Source organism: Babylonia areolata, chromosome 21, assembly GCF_041734735.1.
Source record: "Babylonia areolata isolate BAREFJ2019XMU chromosome 21, ASM4173473v1, whole genome shotgun sequence".
Lineage (NCBI taxonomy): Eukaryota > Metazoa > Mollusca > Gastropoda > Neogastropoda > Buccinidae > Babylonia > Babylonia areolata.
Window position 1 is genome coordinate 36,194,309 of NC_134896.1, and position 20,000 is coordinate 36,214,308.

At 47.2% G+C, this 20,000-nt stretch overlaps 1 protein-coding gene across 1 annotated transcript in view; it reads left to right on the top strand.

The window, feature by feature from the left end:
* The window catches only part of LOC143296612 (myosin-VIIa-like), a 220,551-nt gene that overhangs the window by 111,685 nt on the left and 88,866 nt on the right, over positions 1 to 20,000 (top strand). Inside the window, exon 9 of the mRNA XM_076608641.1 lies at positions 1,807 to 1,899. Within this exon, the coding sequence (XP_076464756.1) occupies positions 1,807 to 1,899 (93 nt within the window). The remainder of the gene's footprint in view (positions 1 to 1,806; positions 1,900 to 20,000) is intronic.

The window sequence follows — 20,000 nt, forward strand, 5'->3', positions numbered from 1 at the left end:
TTTTATAATTATTGTTTATCTGTTCACAATCCCCTTCATTAGGGGCCTAGGCCTAAAATGAATAAACAGTCTCAGTCTCTCTCTCTCTCTCTCTCTCTCTGTCTGTCTACCTCCGCCCCCCCCCACCCCCCAATCTTTCTACTATGAAGACATATTCACATTTACGCTCGTGTAGTGTCACAGATACCATGTCTTTCTTCGCGTGAAACAACAGTATTATCTCTTCCTCTGCCCAACAAGGAAACAATGTACTGGAACGGTGGGCGGCTGGAGATGTGAGAGAGAGGGAGAGAGAGGGCCGGACCATCTTGTTAAAATTCCACTCAGCAGTAAGCCTCAGCAGCGGGCAGCCGGAACCGTTCCACCGACAGCGCTAATCTGAGGGTCTTGACAATGATGGGGAAATGGGGTTTGGGGTGTGGTGTGTGGTGGGGGGCTTTTATAGTCTGATAGGTTTGTGCGCCATGTACCACCTTCTTCATGTTTTCTGCTTCTTGTATTCATCCATCGTCTGCTTCTTGTTCTTGTTCGTCTCCTTCTTGATCGTCATCATCATCATCATCATCATCTGCGTCCTTTTCCTCATAATCACAGTCATTTTTGTTTTTGTCATCATTTTCATCGTCAACATAATTTTCATTTTGTTGTTCTACGTTTCGTCATTACTGACGTCGTCGCTATTACTGTCCTTCTTCTCCTTCTTCTTTTCATCGTCAAACAGCCAATTAGAGACGACCCCTGTGTGTGTGTGTGTGTGTGTGTGTGTGTGTGTGTGTGTTGTTCTCCTTCAGCCTGATGTAATCACATGTGACAAAAACATCTCAACAGGGGTTCCCTTTGTCAGACTGGACAACCCGGCATGCTCCGCTCTTTCATGTCCTCTGTGTTCCCCTCCATTGTTTTTTTATTTTGTTTTTGGATTGTGTGAACGATCTTAGCAGTGCTAAGTTCACTTAGCGGAAAGATGTTTGCTTTCCTAGATCTACAGAATTAGAGAGTGAACGTACGAAAATTTTGGCCACAGCACAAACTGTGCGTTGCTATGATCGCCATCTGCCTTGCGAACGCCGGGTGTGGCGTTCTACGATCACAATAACCGTAAAGAATGCCCCCCTGACTCCCCCCCCCCTCCCCCCCACACCATACCCCCCCACCAAAAAAAAACCCAAATAAATAAAAATTAAAAAAAATATCCGCAGGCTCCACCCTCTGCCGCGTCCTCCCAACCCCCACCCCCCCCCCCCCACGACTCCCCCGCCCCCCCCCCCACCCTCCTGAGGTGTTTAGTTATCGTCACGCAGGTCATCGCCCCTCTTATGTACGCCCCCCTCGCCTCCAGTCTCCTCCTCCCCTGCTGCCACCATCTTCCAGTTACAGGGGAAGAAAGTAAAGGGAGGGGAGAGGAGAAGCCAGGAATGTCCCGGACATAACAGTAAAAGAAAGCAAACCGTTTGAAGTGTGAGCGAGTTTGTGGCAAGGAGAGGGGGTGGGTGTGGTTGTGGCTGCAGGTGGAATGAGCATTGATGAGAGAGAGAGAGAGAGAGAGAGAGAGAGAGAGAGATTCGGAAAACATACGATACGTGATATGAAGATAATATAATGAAATGTGATTACCCTACCTGTCTGTCTGCAGAACGGCACTGATATATATACATACATATGTGTGTGTGTGTGTGTGTGTGTGTGTGTGTGTGTGTGTGTGTGTGTGGAGTGAAAACAGAATGTCATGGTAAGATAAAATGAAAAAAATAGATTAACATTTTGATTATTAACCTTACAATTGTGCATCTGTCTGTCTGTGTGCAGACCAACAGTTTCGAGCAGCTGTGCATCAACTACACCAACGAAAAACTGCACCGCTTCTTCAACCACTACGTCTTTGCTTTGGAACAGGAGACGGTGAGTTTGAATGGTAGTGACAGTCCGCTTGTCTGTCAGTCCTGTATGTCTTTCTATCTGTCTGTCTGTGTCTTTGTGTGTGTGTCTGTTCTGTCTAGTCTGACTGTCTAGAGTCGATCTTTGTTTATGTCTGTCTTTGCCTCTGTCTGTATCCTGTCCTGCGTTTGTCTCTCGTGCTTTCTCTTTCAAATCAAATCAGATCAAATCAAAACCACTTTTGTTAATCCACGTGGAAATTGAGTTGTGCAATATCAGGCTTGTTGTAACCACTAGCATAAAATCATCATGCGCAACATAAGTAGAGATTAAAACTAGTCAAATAAGAATTCCCAATAGCTGACGATATACTAAGCCCCCCCTCCCCACACACACATACTCATGTTAAGACAATAGGGTACTGCACAACAATATTTACAATATTTTCTGTCTGTCTCTGTCTCCCTCTCTGTCTCTGTGTCTGTCTGTCTGTCTGTGTCTCCCCCCTCTCTCTCTCCTGTATTTTTCCCTGTGTGTGTGTGTGTGTGTGTGTGTGTGTGTGTGTGTGTGTGCGTGCGTGCGTGCGTGCGTGCGTGCGTGTGTGTGTGTGTGTGTGTGTGTGTGTGTGTGTGTACACGCGTACACGCCTGCTTGCGCGCATGCTTGTGTGCGTGACTGCCCTTATTTCTCCCTATCTCTCCCCACTCTTCCTCCTCCGTTCCCCTTTCAGAGTTTCTGAGCGAGCTAAGATACTTGCAGGTGATTTCCTTTTTATTTTTATTAGCATCATTTAATTTTCTTTCTTTTCTTTTTTTTTCTTTTTTTTTTTTTACTCAAATGAATTAAGAATGAATGACTTGCGCGCGGCTAGAGATTATTTACCAATCACTAGGGTACCCCCCGCTGTTGTTTTCCTGCTGAGCTCAGCAAAGGGTAGAAGACAGGGAAGGAGAGGGGGGAGAGACAGAGGAGGGGGGAGAGTGGAGAGGAGAGGAGGAGACAGACAGAGACTGAGACTGAGATGATTTATTCACTTAAAGCCATTGCCCCATATGAATGAAGGGCGATAATACAATATGCAGATGTCACCATAACCCTCAGTAAACATTCACCATTTTTACAATTAAAGAAATTATGATAATATCGTTTCTCTTAACTTAGACAGAGGAGGGGGGGGGGTGAGTGGAGAGGAGAGGAGGAGACACACACACACACACACACACACACACACACACACACACACACACACACACACACACACACACACACACACACACACACACACACACACACACACACACACACACACACACACACAGAGGGGCAGGCCATCTTTGATTCAGTCTTCAGTACGAAGTAGGGTTTGAGTAAGAAGAGAGGGTGGAAAGCAGAGATGGGGAGGTTGAGAGAGAGAGAGAGCAGCGCAGTCGTCTTCACTTCAAGAAGCAGTTTAGTACAGGGGTTGGGAGTAAAGAGGAAGAGGGGCGGGCAGAGAGAGAGAGAGAGATGTATAAACAAAAACGCCCGTGCAAGCATCGAGCCCTTGACCGAGGGCGACTATGCCAAATATTCTGAGGAGCAAGGGGGGAAGAGTGCCAGGCGTTTGATTGAGGGGGCGAAGGTAGGAGGGTAGTTCCAAAATAAGTTCTTCAGCCATTACCTGGAGGTACCAGAATCTCACTATCCACCCTCCCCCAGCTCACCTACCCCCCCTCCTCTCTCTCTCTGTCCACTACTCTCTCTCTCTCTCTCTCTCTCTCTCTCTCTGTGTGTGTGTGTGTGTGTGTGTGTGTGTGTGTGTGTGTTAGTCTGTCTGCCTCTCTCTGGCACTCTTATATAATCCCCGCTCTCTACCCCGATCTCCGGCCATTTTTCACTCGTCTTGTACTCATTCATTTCTGTCTGCTACTGATATATCCCCGAATTCCCACCGAAGGCCGCTCTCTCCTCCTACTTAACTTTTTCCTACCTTGTGTGTGTCTGTGTGAGGGTCAGGTGTGTTGTGGTATAGTGGGAGGGAACGCAAGGTCTTGACGTGTGGTGGTGGTTGAATGAAAAATAACGAGTCCAGTGTTCCGTGCGTAGTCAGCGGATATATTCAGTTCTGAAGATTTAGGTGGGTGTGGAAGGGAGGGTGGGTGGGTTGGAGAACTGAAATGTTGAGTTGTGATGGTTAGGTGGGTGTGGGGGAGGAGGGGTTGGAGAACTGTAATGTTGAGTTGTGAAGGTTAGAAAGGTGTGGGGGTAATGGGGGGTTGGAGAACTGTAAATTGTAATGTTGAGGTTAGGTGGGTGTGGGAGAGAGGGGGTTTGGAGAACTGTAATGTTGAGTTGTGAAGATTAGGTACGTGTGGGGGTAAGGGGGGTTGGAGAACTGTAATGTTGAGTTGTGAAGGTTAGGTACGTGTGGGGGTAAGGGGGGTTGGAGAACTGTAAATTGTAATGTTGAGGTTAGGTGGGTGTGGGAGAGAGGGGGTTTGGAGAACTGTAATGTTGAGTTGTGAAGATTAGGTACGTGTGGGGGGGGGGAGGGGGGTTGGAGAACTGTAATGTTGAGTTGTGAAGGTTAGGTACGTGTGGGGGTAAGGGGGGTTGGAGAACTGTAATGTTGAATTGTGAAGGTTAGGTACGTGTGGGGGTAAGGGGGGTTGGAGAACTGTAAATTGTAATGTTGAGGTTAGGTGGGTGTGGGAGGGTGGGAGGTTGGAGAACTGTAATGTTGAGTGGTGAAGATTAGGTACGTGTGGGGGGAAGGGGGGTTGGAGAACTGTAATGTTGAGTTTTGAAGATTAGGTAGGTGAGGGGGTAGTGGGGGGTTGGAGAACTGTAAATTGTAATGTTGATGTTAGGTGGGTGTGGGAGGGAGGGAGGTTGAAGAACTGTAATGTTGAGTTGTGAAGGTTAGGTAGGTGTTGGAGGGAGGGAGGGGGGTTGGAGAGCTGTAATGTTGGGTTGTGAAGATTAAGTGGGTGTGGGAGGAAGAGGGGGGGTTAGAGAACTGTAATGTTGAGTTGTAAAGGTTAGGTGGGTGTGGGGGTAAGGGGGGTTGGAGAGCTGTAATGTTGAGTTGTGATGATTAGGTGGGTGTGGAAGGGAGGGGGGCTGGAGAGCTGGGATGCTGAGTTGGGAAAGCAAGGCGCGTGCAAGTGCGGGGAGGTAGGGTGAGGGTGGGGGAGGAGGAGAGGGGTTTACATATGTTCGTTCGTTCAAGCTTCACACTTGTACGTCTTTCATTGAAAGTAATAGTAGACGCTGTGTGGGGGGGTGGGTGGGGGGGGGGAGGTGTGGAGGTACGTGGGGGATGGGTACGTGTCGTACGCGCGTGCATGTGTGTTTGAAAGCGCGTATTCTCGTGCGTGCGTTCATTTACTTGTGTACACATGCATAAATTTGTTTTTGCGTGCGTGTTTACATGAAAGAGAGAGAGAGAGAGAGAGAGAGAGAGAGAGAGAGAGAGAGAGAGAGTCGAAAGTTAAAAAGAAAAAAAAGAAAAAAAAAAAGTCGAAGACATTTTGATGTCAGGCCTCAGGCCCATAATATGAGTGATGACATATTCAGCGAGAGAGAGAGAGAGAGAGAGAGTGTGTGTGTGTGTGTGTGTGTGTGTGTGTGTGTGTGTGTGTGTGTGCATGCGTGCGTGCGTTTACGTATGCATGCGTGCATGCTTGTATATATTTTTTTTGTATTGAACAGTGGAGTGTTTGTTAAATTACGTCCCTAACGACCTATGTTGATTAAACTGATCTTTTATATCATTAATGATTGTTGAATCATCATCCTGTTTCGGTGAAACAAGTTACTTATATCGCTTAAAACAGTGTTTCTTGTTGGTGAACTTTACGTCCTGTTGAAGTTAACGTCACATATTGGATAAACCGAAGCCGTACTGGTGAAACTTACTTCCTGTATCGGTTATGCTCATGTCCCCCCATATGGGTCAAAATAATTTCTCTTTTAGATTAACGTAATGTCTCATAAAGGCTGAAATTATGTCCCGTATTAACAGGCTAAAGATCGCCCTTAAGGGCCAAGCTCGTAGGCAGCCGGCAGAATCTGGAGATGACAGCTTTATTCGTCACCCGAAGCGAACGAGAAGAAGGAGAGTGGGAGGAGGAAGAGGGGGAGGAGGAGGAGGCCGAGGAAAGAGGATGAGAAGCACAGGAGAACACCCAGGAGGAGAACAAGAGGGCTAAAGATCGAAGCCCCCCGTCTGATATCGATTCACTTACCATTAGGGCTTTGAGCCCAACAATGTACCCAGCACAGAGCCATATGACCAATGCTGTGTGACCCGCAGTGGTTCAACAAGAGTATGTTCCCTTAGCTATTATGTGATATGGATGAAGCTAACGTCACGTGTCGGGTACGGCAAGGTGTCTGTGAAACATGACACGCATGTCGTTCGGGGATGCAGCAGCTGTTGTGATAATGGAGCGATGGTCTCCTGTCCTACATAACAATATGATGTTTGATTGGTTGCTGGTGAAAAAAAAAAAAACCACCCCAAAACATCGCCACTGCCACCAACAACCACCTCTGTGTTTTTATTGGCCATCTTGGTGTTTCTTGGGAATGTAAACAGCGTGTGGCGCAGCGTTGTGGAAAAACATAATCGATGAATGAATGAATGAATGAATGAATGAATGATATGGACACTTATATAGCGCCTATTCTCGGTCGGAGACCAAGCTGTAAGCGATGGTGAATAGACTTTAAAAAAATTAAATCATTCGAAATCAAACCATGGTACAACATTGCAGGATGTTCTCGCAACTCACAAAAGATAAAGCACTATGCTTCCTAGAAGATGAACACGCATGGTTTCGACTGGGGTGAAAAAGAAAAAGAAAAAAAAGGAGCATAACCGCCTTGTTGCTTGTCGTTTCTTAGGAACGTAACCTCGCTGTTTTACAGCTTAGCAGACTGGTCTTACAGCCTACACACTCTCTCTTGCTTTCTTAAATGAAGAAAAACGCTGTGTCCACGTTCAGGGAACTCAGATCATGCCTCCTGTTACAGCAGGTTGGTGCATTTCCTGAAATGTCTCAAGCGTTTCAAGACATCTGTTGGAATCTTTTTGTCTGTCTGTCTGTCTGTCTATTTGCGCCTGTCACCTTCTCTTTCCTTCTCTCCGCCTCTGTCCCTCCATTTCGTCCAACAACCCCCATTTCACCCCCACCGTCTATTTTCCCCCACCAGTTCATTTCATGATCAAACGAATGTTTCGTGTCTTTTAAAGGGTGGTGGGGAAATGTTCTTCAGTAGTCAAACAGTTGTTTCATTATTTTCCGCTCTTGTTCGCCTAGCCACTGATCAAGAGGAAGTCAATGAGGTGATGTGGGGGATTTTTGGGGGGGAGGGTGAGATGGTGGGTGGGGGGACGGGTTGTGTGGGTGTGTTACAGAGTGGTAGGTGTTTCATATAGTTCACTTGCTTGTGTTCACTTTTCCCACCGTGAATGTTATGTGTTATCGTTTAGGTTTTGTTCAGGGGAGTATTGTGATTGTTCGATTCTGTTGTGATTCATCGGGTGATGTTTTGAGTGTAGGAAGGAAGCTTCGTGCAGGAAGAGGACTCGTTTGTTTGAAATATGACATTGTTCTATCGTGTGTTCCCATTCTGTTAGTCATCCTTCCTGTCCACAACAATGCCTGTCGTGTACTACGCTACACTACACTACACTACACTACACTACACTGCACACACACACACACACACAGACACACCACACCACACTACACTACACTACACTACACTGCACTACACTACACTGCACTACACTACACTGCACTGCACACACACACACACACACACACACACACACACACACACACCACACTACACCACACTACACTACACTACACTGCACACACACACACACACACACACACACCACACCACACCACACCACACCACACCACACCACACCACACTACACTACACTACACTACACTACACTGCACACACACACACGCACACGCACACGCACACACACACACACACACACACACCACACCACACTACACTACACTACACTACACTGCACTACACTATACTGCACTAAACCACACATAATACACACGCACGCGATTTGGCAACGCCGCATCACACAATTAACGTTGATGAGTCGCGGGGAGGCTTATGCATCCTACGTAGAACCAACTGTCCCCTTGCCTCATTGACTTGCATGAGCCTACGTACCCACACACAGACTGACGTTCGTCACTGATCTAGCCAGCACAGTAACTCGATATTCTGACGAAGGCACAGATCGAGTTATGATTAGTACGCGATTATGGTTTGACAGGGAGCGTGCACAGAGGGAGGGAGAGTGGGAGAGAGAGAGAGAGAAAGAGAGCGGGAGAGGGAGGAGGAGGGGGAGGGAGGGAGAAAGGAGAGACTAAGGGTGAGGTGAGGGAGCGGTGAAGTGGTGGGTCGGTTGGAGAACTGTGCCTCCCTCTCTCTCTCTCTCTCTCTCTCTCTCTCTCTGTGTGTGTGTGTGTGTGTGTGCGCGTGTTTGGGTCACGAATGTTTTGAGAGGAGGAGTCACGCACAGAAAGCACATCGGGCTACAAGAACTCTTTCCCCAAAAACGCGTCGTTCCGTTCAGATCATCGTCAAACAAACAAGTTGATCTGCAGTCCGATTTAAACAATTGAATAGATAAATAAAAGGTTTCCCCCCTTCTTCCCGCGCAGTCTTTTTAGCTGGCTGCATCAAATGAATTGTTGATTTCACCAGTGGTGCTGGGCGACACTATTCTTGCATTGGGAACTGGGAAAGTGGTTCACGTTTGATGTATACATTGCATTAGTAATGTTGAATAATTTGCGCATTGCCGGTAATGCGCGACACGTTTTGCGTTTTACCGGTGCTGTGTAAAGTTGCAAACTGTTGCTTATTATCGGTAATGGGCAAGCGTACAACTCTGCGCATTACCGGTGGTCGTCACGTAGTTAGCAAGCGATAACGAATCATCTGACAAACGTCCAGTCCACGATAAAAAAAACAACACAAAAAAACAACAAAAAAAACCGTTATAAAGTTCGTCATTTATGTGACAGTTTCGGCACGGCACTCGGCATAAAATAGGGGTAAGCAATAATTATCAGTTGGCACTGTAGAGTTGTTACTTTATTGTTTGTGTTGTTGTTTGTCTGTTTGTTGTTGTTTTGAAAGGAGAAACTGAGGGAGAGAGAGAGAGAGAGAGAGAGAGAGAGAGAGAGACGAAACGAAATGAAATGAAATTTTACCAGGGTAATGAGATAAGCAAAACATATGCCTTTTTTTCCACCCATCCCTGGTGAGAGACAGACAGACAGACACTGAGACAGACAGACAGGCAGAGATATGTTTATGTTTCTGGCAAATGTGTATGAAGCAATTCTTGAAATATTTTTTTTTTAAGGAGGAAGAGACAGACAGGCAAACAGAGGTCTAACATGCTTAGTTGACAGACGAGTGTGAATGATTATCCTTTTCCCGTAGTTCAGGTCATGTTTGGCTCAGTAAGAGCTTGCAAGCAATGCGTTTCAATTCGCCAAGGTCCTTTTTTTTTCTGGGGATGACAAACAAAAACACCAAAACCAGAACAATAACAGAAACAACAAGCCTTCTGTGACACACACACAAAAATCAATAGAACTACAGAAAGCAGGGAAGAGAGGAGCCGGGAGGTGTGACAGAGGAAGAAGAGGAGCAATATTTGCACATTGTTTTATTGTAGTTGTTCGTGGACAGACACACTCTCTCTCTCCCCCCTCCCTCCCCCCCCTCTCTCTCTCCCCCCTCCCTCCCCTCTCTCTCTCTCTCTCTCTCTCTCTCACTTCTGTCCCTCCCTCCCCCATCATGTTGCTGTCAATCTTCATAGAGAATGTCTGTATCTGTCTCTTTCCGTCTTTGCCCCCGTCTCTCCCTTTCTCTTCCACCTCAGCTCCTCCCCTACTTTGCCATTCACACTCACGTATGACGTATGCACACACCCCTGTCCCCCGCCCCCGCTGCCCCACCTCTTCACCCTACCTCCCACACACGCAACGCACACGTGCTTGGACGCCTGCTCTTAAAACCGAAACATAAAACAAAACTGAACAAATTTCTTCCTTTCACCGATATCTAGCATTTAGTTATCTGGGGCACCTATTGTTGAAGTCTTGATGTCTAGCATTCAGTTATCTGGGGCACCTATTCTCAAAGTTTTGATGTCCCTAACGCCATTCATCTGTTGTCCCTCCGCACCCCTCCCACTCCCTACCCATCCTCCGCCCTACCCCTCCCCCACCTCACCGGTCATTCTTCTTCCTCCCCTCATCCCTATTTTCATCACGACCTATTCCCGATCCCCACAAACCCCTTTGTCGCGAAAGTATGGCTTGTTGAATGTCTGGTCCATTGCAGCTGTCATGGTGGTGTCACGTGCTGTCATACCTCTCTCTCTCTCTCTCTCTAGTTCGCTCGCTGATTTCTTTCTGTCGTGATTTGGGACGCTTACAGTATACTTCCCTCTTCTTTCCACGTTTTTCCCCACGTATTTTTTTATGTGTTCTTCCATTTAATTTATTTGTTTGCCTTTCTTTCTCGCTCCGTTGACATGTGTCTCCCTTCCCATCTCTGTCATTGTTTCTGTCTGTTTATCTGTTTCTTTCTCTCTCTTTCTGTTTCTTTCTCTCTCTTTGCTCCCTTTCATACTCTCCGTCTCCCCACATGACATCCCATTTTCAGTGTCTCTCTGAGTTCGTCCTTCACCCATCCCCACCCTCACACCCAACTTTTCGTGTCTCTGTCTTTTTTTTTCTTCCCTCGCTGTCCGTTTCTCTCTACCTCTCTCATCTCCTCCACCCTCCCTCTCCCGCTCTCCACCCCCAGCCCCCTCTCTCTTACTCTTGTTGATCGTCTGGGTGTCTGTCAGTCTCTCATACATTTTTGTTGATCGTCTGGGTGTCTGTCAGTCTCTCACACATTTTTGTTGATCGTCTGGGTGTCTGTCAGTCTCTCACACATTTTTGTTGATTGTCTGGGTGTCTGTCAGTCTCTCATACATTTTTGTTGATCGTCTGGGTGTCTGTCAGTCTCTCACACATTTTTGTTGATCGTCTGGGTGTCTGTCAGTCTCTCTCACACATTTTTGTTGATTGTCTGGGTGTCAGTCTCTCACACATTCTCCCTCCTCCTTCATCCCCCCTCTCCTCTGCCTCTCATTGTCTCCATGGCACACACACAGACACACACACACAGACACACACAGACACACATACACAGACACACACACACACACACACACACACACACACACACACACACACACACACACTCTCACTCACTCACTCTCACTCACACACCTCTTGAACACAAAACACACTTGACACAAGAACCACCTTTCCTACGAAACACCCACATGTACATTAATGAATCCATTCTTCCCAGTTCTGATATCTAACACCTATTTCAGGCATCCAGCAATCTGCGAAGTCCATTCCTCCTAGTTTCCCACCACCACTTCCATTGTTATACCCTCCAACCCGCACTTACAATTCTCCTATCCGCCTTATTTCACCCCCTTCTCTCCCCCCAAAGACTTTTTTCCCCTCTTTGCCCCACTGCCTCCCCCCCTCCCCCCCTTCCTCCAACCTCCTTCTTCTTCCCTCCCTGCCTCATCCCTTCTGCTCTCTAATTCTTCTCCGTTCCTCCCTTCCTCGGCCCCTAACTCCCCCCCCCCACCCCCACTTCCTCCACTAATTCTTCTTTTCCCTCCCTGCCTCACCTCCCCTGCCCCTTAATACCTCTCTGTTCCTCCATACATCGCCCCCTTATCTTCCCCCTCCTCCACTAATTCTTCTACACCCCTCCCTACCTGGAGCCTCTCCCCAGTCGAATTCGTTTCCTCCATACCTCGTCCTCCTCTCCCCTCCAAGTCTTCTCGTTTCCTCGCTACCCCTCTCCCAGTGCAAATTTCTCCTTTCGTTCCTACCTCAGCCCCTTTCTCCCTCCCCGTCATTATCTCTTTTCCTCTGTACCTAATCCCTTTCCCTCCTTTCAGTCTTCTTTTTCTCTCCCTACCTCACCCCCACCCACCTGAATACTTCTTTTCCTACCCCAACTTCTCCCACCCACCCCCTCCCCGCCCCTCAAATTCTCCTTCTTCCCTTTCCACCTCCCTCTCTAACGTTCTCCTTCCTTAATTTCCTCGCGCCCGTGGCTCCCTCTAATACCTCTCCCTTCATCCCTTCCTCAGCCCCTACCCAGATGCACCCCACCTTTCCCTGTCCACCCCTTCCCCCACCCCCTCGCATCATTCTTGCCCTCCATCTCTCCCTCCCCGACCCCCATCCGAGACCCCAACCTTCCTTCACTGTCGTGCAAGCTTGCCTTGTCCTGCCAGGCAGTTGGTGTCCTACGTATTGTCTTCGCTCTCTCTCCTCCGTGTTTCCGTTCTGTCATGATGTGTTTGACGGTTTGTGTGAATCTTCCGTCTTCCGTTCTCTCCTCTTTCTTCCCGTCTGTTTTCTTCCTTTTCTGTCACACTGCCTGCTTGCCTGTCTGTCTGTGTGTCTGTATGTCTGTATGCATGCATGTATGTATGTATGTATGTAATGTACGTACCTACCTACGTACTAACCTACGTACGTACGTATGCCTTCCTGATACACATGTGTCGTCTCTTTCTCTCTGTCTGGCTCTGTCTCTCTCTGTGTGTCTGTCTTTCTGTCTCTCTCTCAGCTGTCTTTTTTTTTTTTTTTTTTTTTTACATTTTTTTCACAATGTCTTTCTTTATTTTTTTTTCAATAATTCTCTAACAAAATCTTTATTTGATAACAAATAGAAATACATGCCATTCATCCCCAAAGTAATCGTGTCTAAAATCATTAGCTCGCGAAGCTCATTCTGCTAAATATGCCGAGAATTAAACACACAATAGCAAAATCTTTCGAAAAGAAGTGAGGGAATTAAACGTACCATTTTTAGATTCGGAAGCTGAAGAGAAGATTTATGATGGCCTTTATTTTATTTTGTTTTATTTTATCTTATCTTATTTCATTTTATTTTATTCTATCCTAATCGTTTTACCTTTCTTTCCCCCACAAAACAAAATAATAATGGCATCTATTTGAGAACCCACCCTTTCTCTTCCGGTTGATAAAAGCTCCTTCAACCCTGTTTCAGACTTGCTCTTGTAAATATTCGTAGTTGTTGTTGGTATTATTGTCGCTTTTATTGTTGTTATTGTCGCTGTTGTTGTTGCTGTTGCTATTGTCGCTGGTGTTGGTGTTGGTGTTGTTGTTCGTGTTGCTGTTGTTATTGTCGCAGTTGTTGCTGTTGTTGTTGTTTGTTACTGCCGCTGTTGTTGCTGTTGTTGTTGTTTGTTACTGCCGCTGTTGTTGCTGTTGTTGTCACTGTCGCTATTATTGTTGTTGCTGTTGTTACTCGTGACGGTGCTGCTGCTGCAGATCTGGTCCTTACGCTGTTCCCTCCCCCTTTAAAAAAAAAAAAAAAAAAAAAAAAATCATTATTTTTTTGCGCACGCACATATTTCTGTTCATACAGCTGGAATGATTTCCGTCTCAAACGGGGAATGTCACGAAACTTCTTACTATCAGCTGTCGTTAGTATAACAATCGTGCTGATTCAACAGCTGATCTGGTTCATTTTTCTCCCCTCCCCCTCCACACACACTCCCCCCACTCTTCGCTTTCTCTACAGCTCCCCATTTCACCCATTCATGATCATGATCATGATCTCATTCTTCTTCTTTTTCTTCTTTTCTCGCTCTCTCTCCTTTCTCTCTCCTTCCCTGTCTCGTCCAACTCACACTGTCTGCCTTCGCCACTAGTGAAAGCAACGAAGTTTTGGGGACGTTATGTATCGTCACCCTTTCCACCAGGGGCCAACTTTGGTCTGGATCCTTAGACAAGTCCTTGACCTGTCTCAGTCTGTCTGCGTGGTTGCTCGCATGTCTGTCTGTTGGTGTTTGTGTGTCTCTGTTTCTCTGTCTCTAGCCGCTTGTCTGTCTCCCACCATCTCTGTGGTTTAGTTAAACAGTGAAGTCCTGGAGACACTGCGCATCGTCACCCCTCGCCTTTGATCCCGCTTCGTAGACCAAAGAGACAAATATTTGACCTGTGTCTGTCCGTCTGCTGTAGTTGATAGAAGGTTCCTCTGATCATAAACACTAGAATGAGATACTAGTATCTATGCTCTGATTGTCTGTCACAGTTTCTGTCAGTCTCTGGCAGTGAAAGCAGTGAAGTCTTGAATACAATAAATTATGCATCGTCACCCTTTCCGCCAACGGCCGGCCCTCAGTGGTCTGGCTCCATAGACAAGTCCTTGACCTGACTGCGTGGTTGCTTGTAGGCCTGCCCGTCTGTGTCTGTCTGTTTGTCTCTCTGTCACCGTATCTGTGGTAGAAAAGCAATGAAGTCTTGGAGACGTTCAGCATCGTCGCCCTTCTCCGCCAAGAGGACTTCTTTGATTCGGCTCTGTAGACCTTGGAGACACGTCTGTGACCTGATTCTGTCTGTCTGTCTCTTTTTTTTTTTTTCTACCAGTCTGTTTTTGTGTACCTGTATGTCTCTATTTGTCTGTTTCACGCCTCTCTGTCTTTTTCTCTCTTTATCCTCCCTATCCTCTCCCTGTATATGATTTATTGCATATGATAGAGTACGTGTATGTTGCATATTTACCTCAATCTATTATATTTAATGAAGGGAGTACGTGTATGTAGCATATTTGCCACCAGTTCATATCAGAGAGTACCTGTATGTCGCATTTTTACCTCTATTTTTTTTTTTTTACATATGATGGAGCACGTGCATGTTGCTTATTTGCATATATTTATTACATACGAGAGAGTTTGTGTATGTCGCATATTTACCTCTACTTATTATATATCAGAGAGTACGTGTATGTCGTATGTTTACCTTATTATCTTTGGGTTTATGTATGTTTGTCATTTATGTGTATGAGAGAAACAGACAGAGACAGACAGACAGAGAGGCAAAGAGAGACAGTCTTAGAGACAAGAGAGGTGAGAAAGACAGACGACAGAGCCAGAAGGAAGTGTTCTAACAACACCTTCGTTCATGCTGTTTCAGCAGGAGAGAGAAAAAAAAAAAAAAAAAAAAAGCAGCACCACAAGATGAAGAAAATAAAACTGCACCAAAAGACAAGCATGAAAAATAAAAGGACAGGAGGGAAGTTATTGATATTGACAGGCTGTCCTAGAAGAGAGAGACACATAGACACAGAGGGCACAGAATGGGGACAGACAGGAGGACTAGAGTAGGGAGGAGGGGTGGGGGCTGGGGGCAGAAGAAAGCCGCAGACAGATGGACAGACAAAGATGAACAGACAAGGCAGACAGAAACAGATGGAGGAAAAAAAAAAAAAAAAAAGCAAAAAAAAAAGCTTCCTCCTCCATTGATTCTTTGATTGCATTGTTGTGAGGGATGGTTGTGGGATCAGGGGAGGAGACAGGGCTTGGAGGAGGAGGTTGTGTTTGGGGTGGGGGTGGGGGCTTAGGACAGGGGAGGGGAGGAGAGGAGGTAAGGGAGGGCTGGTCGCAATTTGCAACAGGAGACATCGATCGCGCGTGGCGCTCATCGTGTTATTGGGTTCACAGAGCGAGTTCAGAGAGATAGCGAGACAGACAAGGGGAGTTGGGGGTGGGGGGGGGGGGGGGGGGGGGGGGGGGGGGGGGGGGGGTGGGGGGGGGGGGGGGTGTGTGTGCTGACACTGACACTAACGCTGACACTGACATTTTTATTGTCAATAACTCCACACATACTTTTGACAAAGGGGTTGTTAACATGCAAGACTGCCGAGAGCATATTTTGCAAGCTTATGCAATATTTAGCGTTTTGTTCTTTTTGGTGGTGGTGGTGGTGGTGGTGTGTGTGTGTGTGTGGTCAGAAATACCATAACATGTGTTTGTTATGGTGTAAATCACTGAATGCTTGTTTGCGAATGTGTGTTTTTGATGCGCGCGCGCGCGCGCGTGTGTATATTAATGGGGATGACAAAGATGGACAGACAGAGTACTCCAGAGATAAAGCGGGAGAGGGGAGGGAGGGAGGGAGGGAAAAACAAGGGGAACTCAACTATCCGCTCCACTTCTGCCGTCTTCATTGGTGTGATGAAAGAAATTTGACACAGAGGGTTTGGGAGAGAGACAGAGAAAGAGAGACAAAAAACAACAACAACAACAACAACAACAACACACACACACACACACACACAAACAAAAAAAAAAACCCGACAAAAAACAGAAACCTAAAGGAAGACACAGACATGCAGGCAGCAAGGGGTATCAGTAACCTAGTTAAACTAACTTTACTACCACCGTGTGTCGTCTGTGTGTCAGTCTGTGATGAACGAAAGGGACACGAAACGCTCCAACAGTAATTGATGCAGAGACAGACACAGAGAGGGCTTTGGGGGATTTGGAAGACTGGTGAAGGTACAGTAACACACACACACACACACACACACACACGGCAATGGAAGAGAGACGCAGAGACACAGAGCGAGGGTACAGAAATGCCGGAAACCTGGCAGCAAGCACGGGGTAGGGGAACTAACCCTGCTGCTTCCGTTCCGCGTCCGACTTCAGTGAAAGAAATGCGACACACACACACACACACACATACACATACGAGTCGCCCGTGTAAGGCCACGAAGTTGTCACGGACGGATGTTGGAGGACAACTGCTGAGTGACGTGTAGGTGTGGGAGGAGGGGGGGTGTGGCGGGAGGAAGGGAGGGGGGCTGCGGGGTGGGGGTGGGAGGGGGGGTAAGGAGGGGTTGGGGGTGTGCGCGATATTGACTGACAGGCCCGCGGACTTGTGTACTGTTCCTTTTTGCTGCCGTTTCTCTTTTTTTTCTTTCTTTCTTTCTTTTCCCCCCTCTGTTCTCTCTCATCTTCCTTCTTTCGTTTCAACTTCCTTGTCGTTCATTGTATGCATATGCGCGCGCGCGCGCGCGTGCACACACACACACACTCACTCACACACACACACACACACACACACACACACAGTGTCCCCAACCCCCCCCCCCCCCCCCCCCCACACACACACACACACGATGCAACGCAGGAAATGAAAGAAGATAGGAAAGAAAGGAAGGAGAACCTCAAGGGACGCTTCCCTTCCCCTCTCTCTCCGTCCCATTGTCATGGCGTCTGTGTCTCCACGAACGAACAGTGGACAGTGGGCTGGCAGCCGCAAACGACACGGAAGTGTGAGACGGCTTTGTTTTATTTATTACTTTATTTGGGGGGGAGGGGGAGAGGGGACTGGGGGGGGGGGTGCTGAGCTACGGAGGTGCCCAGACAGAGAGAGAGAGATTTCGGGCTTACTTACCCTATTGTACTTTTCTTTTTGTCTCCTTTTTTAAAAATTGATTTGCAACTTTAGACACTTGGACTGAAGAAAGAAGAAGAAAACAAAGTTGTGTGTGTGTGTGTGTGTGTGTGCGTGCGCGCGCTGTGTGTGTGTGTGTGTGTGTGTGTGTGTGTGTGTGTGTTTTAATAGGAACTGGTGTTTTTATGTTTGCATGCGTGTGTGTTTTCGTGCATGGATATAGCATTTTGATGTGGTTTTTATGTTTATCTTTGTGTGGGTGGACAGAGAGAAGAGGAGGAGGAGGGTGGGAAGGTGAAAGAGAGAGAGAGAGAGAGAGAGAGAGAGAGAGAGAGAGAGAGAGAGAGCAACCGGGCTTTTTGCTTCATGGGGTGTAAGCACGCTATGTAGGCAGGCAGAATACCCACGGGGTTAACAGTGTCGATCCTAAAAGTATTGATCTTTGGAACTCGACCTTGTCACAAGCTTTCCAGTTCGTTCACAGCCGTTCTTTCAAAGTGGTCTTCCCTCTTTCTCTGTGTCCGTCTCTTTCAGTCTCCTTCTGCTGTCTGTTTCTCTGTTCTCCTTGTGTCTGTCACCGCCCTCCCTCTCCCTCCCTGTGTCTGTGACACACTCTCTCCCTGTCCCTCCAGTCCACCCCTCCCCGCCCACCACCACCCCACGTTATTTCCCTGTCTCTCACCGTCTCTCTCTCTCTCTTGTTGTCTGTCTTATCTGTCCTTGAGTATCTGTTTCTCGCGCTAGCTCTCGTTTTTTTTTGGCCGGAACAAACACACGTGCATGCACACGCGCACACGCACACACACACACACACTATCACACGCACATATACCTGCAAATACGCACATACATACACACACACTCACTCACTCACTCACTCACTCACTCACTCACACACACACACACGCACGCACGCACGCGCGCGCGCACACACACACACACACAAACACACACACACACACACACACACGCTCACACACACTCATGTTAGTGCCAATCATAACAAGAAGAAGAAGAAGACGAAGAAGAAGAAGAAACATGTGGGTTTGCCCCCTGAAAGAAAGTTGGAGTGCGGGGAAGTAAAGTCCTATGGCCGAACCAGAAGAGAAGTGGCTGGCAGCAAGCTTTTGGCTCTGGAGACCCCCCGCTCAAAGAGAACCTCTCCTGCTGGACTTAACCGAATTTGAGCCGCTTTTCTGAACAGGAGGCTACCCTCCTACCCCTTATGGCTGCCCCTTCCTCCCGTGCCTCCTCCCTGCCCCCTCTCTTCCCCCGGTCTCACTCTCTTTCCCCAGCCCTCCCCCTTACCTCACCTCCAGTCCCCGTTCTTCTGTGTCATACCTGTGTCTGTCTCTTTCTTCTGTCTGATTCTCTTCCAGTGTCTTGTCTCTCTTAACTTCGTGCCTGTTTCTGTCTGCTGTCTGTGTGTCTGTCTTTTTCTCTTCTTCCCCCCAATCCCCCACCTCCCTCTTCTTCGTCTTCTTAAAAAAAAAAAAAAAAAAAAAAAAAAAGAAAAAAAAGAAAAAAAGAAAGAAAATGTTTTGTTTGTTTCTTCGCATGGAACTGGTCTTTGGAATCTTCTGAAAGAACTCCTCCCAAACTAATTCGAACTTGTTCTGCTTCTGAATAGAAGGTTCGGAAGTCGCTACGTCACTCTCCCTCTCTGTCCGTCTGTTAGTCTCTATGTCTCTCTCTCTCTCTCTTCCTCACACGCACACATGTACACACAATCACACACTCTCTATCACTCTCTCTTTCCCTCTACCCTCTCTCTCTCTTTCACTTTTTTCTCTTCCTCTCTTTCACACACACACACACACACACACACACACACACACACACACACACACACAAGCATGTACACACACACACACACACACACACACACACACACACACACACACACACCTTTCACCTTGAAAATTGTAATGTAGAACCATTTTGAAACACATAATCCCGTCAAAGATGGATGGGTGTTCCGGTAACACACCGTGTATTTGTTTGTTTGTTTATTTTTTATATTTCTTAATCTGTTTTATACTGAACTCTAATTTCTTTGCCCGTCCGGTCTGTTAAACAGAACGTTAACAAACTCCCACCACCATACCCACCCCCTTTCTTGTGCTACCCCTCCCTCTTCCACTCCTCGACCTTCCCCCACCCTTTCCCCTTCCTTCTCCCTCAGCCCTCCCTCCACCCCACACTACCCCCACCCCTCAACGCCCACATCACCTTCACACCGCCTGTTCCGATAATTTTTCATTCACGTCAAAAGTCCTGTTACGTGTTGATGGCGTGTGTGGTGGGTGGTGGGAGAGGGGTTGGAGGAGGTTGTGTGGGGGGGTGGTGAGGGGGCGAGGGTGTGAGGTAATGGGGACAGAATGGGAGGATGGATTGGGGATGGGGGGTGATGGTCGATTTCAGTTGTCATTATCATTCTGTCAAGTCAGTTTGACGGGCTACCAAACGCCATCTGCTGCCCGCTGGGCATTCTATTCTGTTCGTCATTGGCTGTTTTCAGTCGAAACGGTGGTGGGTCCGAGCGAGAGAGAATCCGGCGGTGACAGGGGCATATGTTAACGCCCCTGGATATTTGTTGTCACCCTTTGCATTATCGTGTTAACCTGCGTAATTAGTTTGTCACCGGTTGCTTTATTATCATTTATCATTTTCAGTTTCCAAAACAGAATATCATATATATCCATCTATTCATCCGTATGTTCTAAAACCCACCCACATACATAGATACATACATGCATTCATACA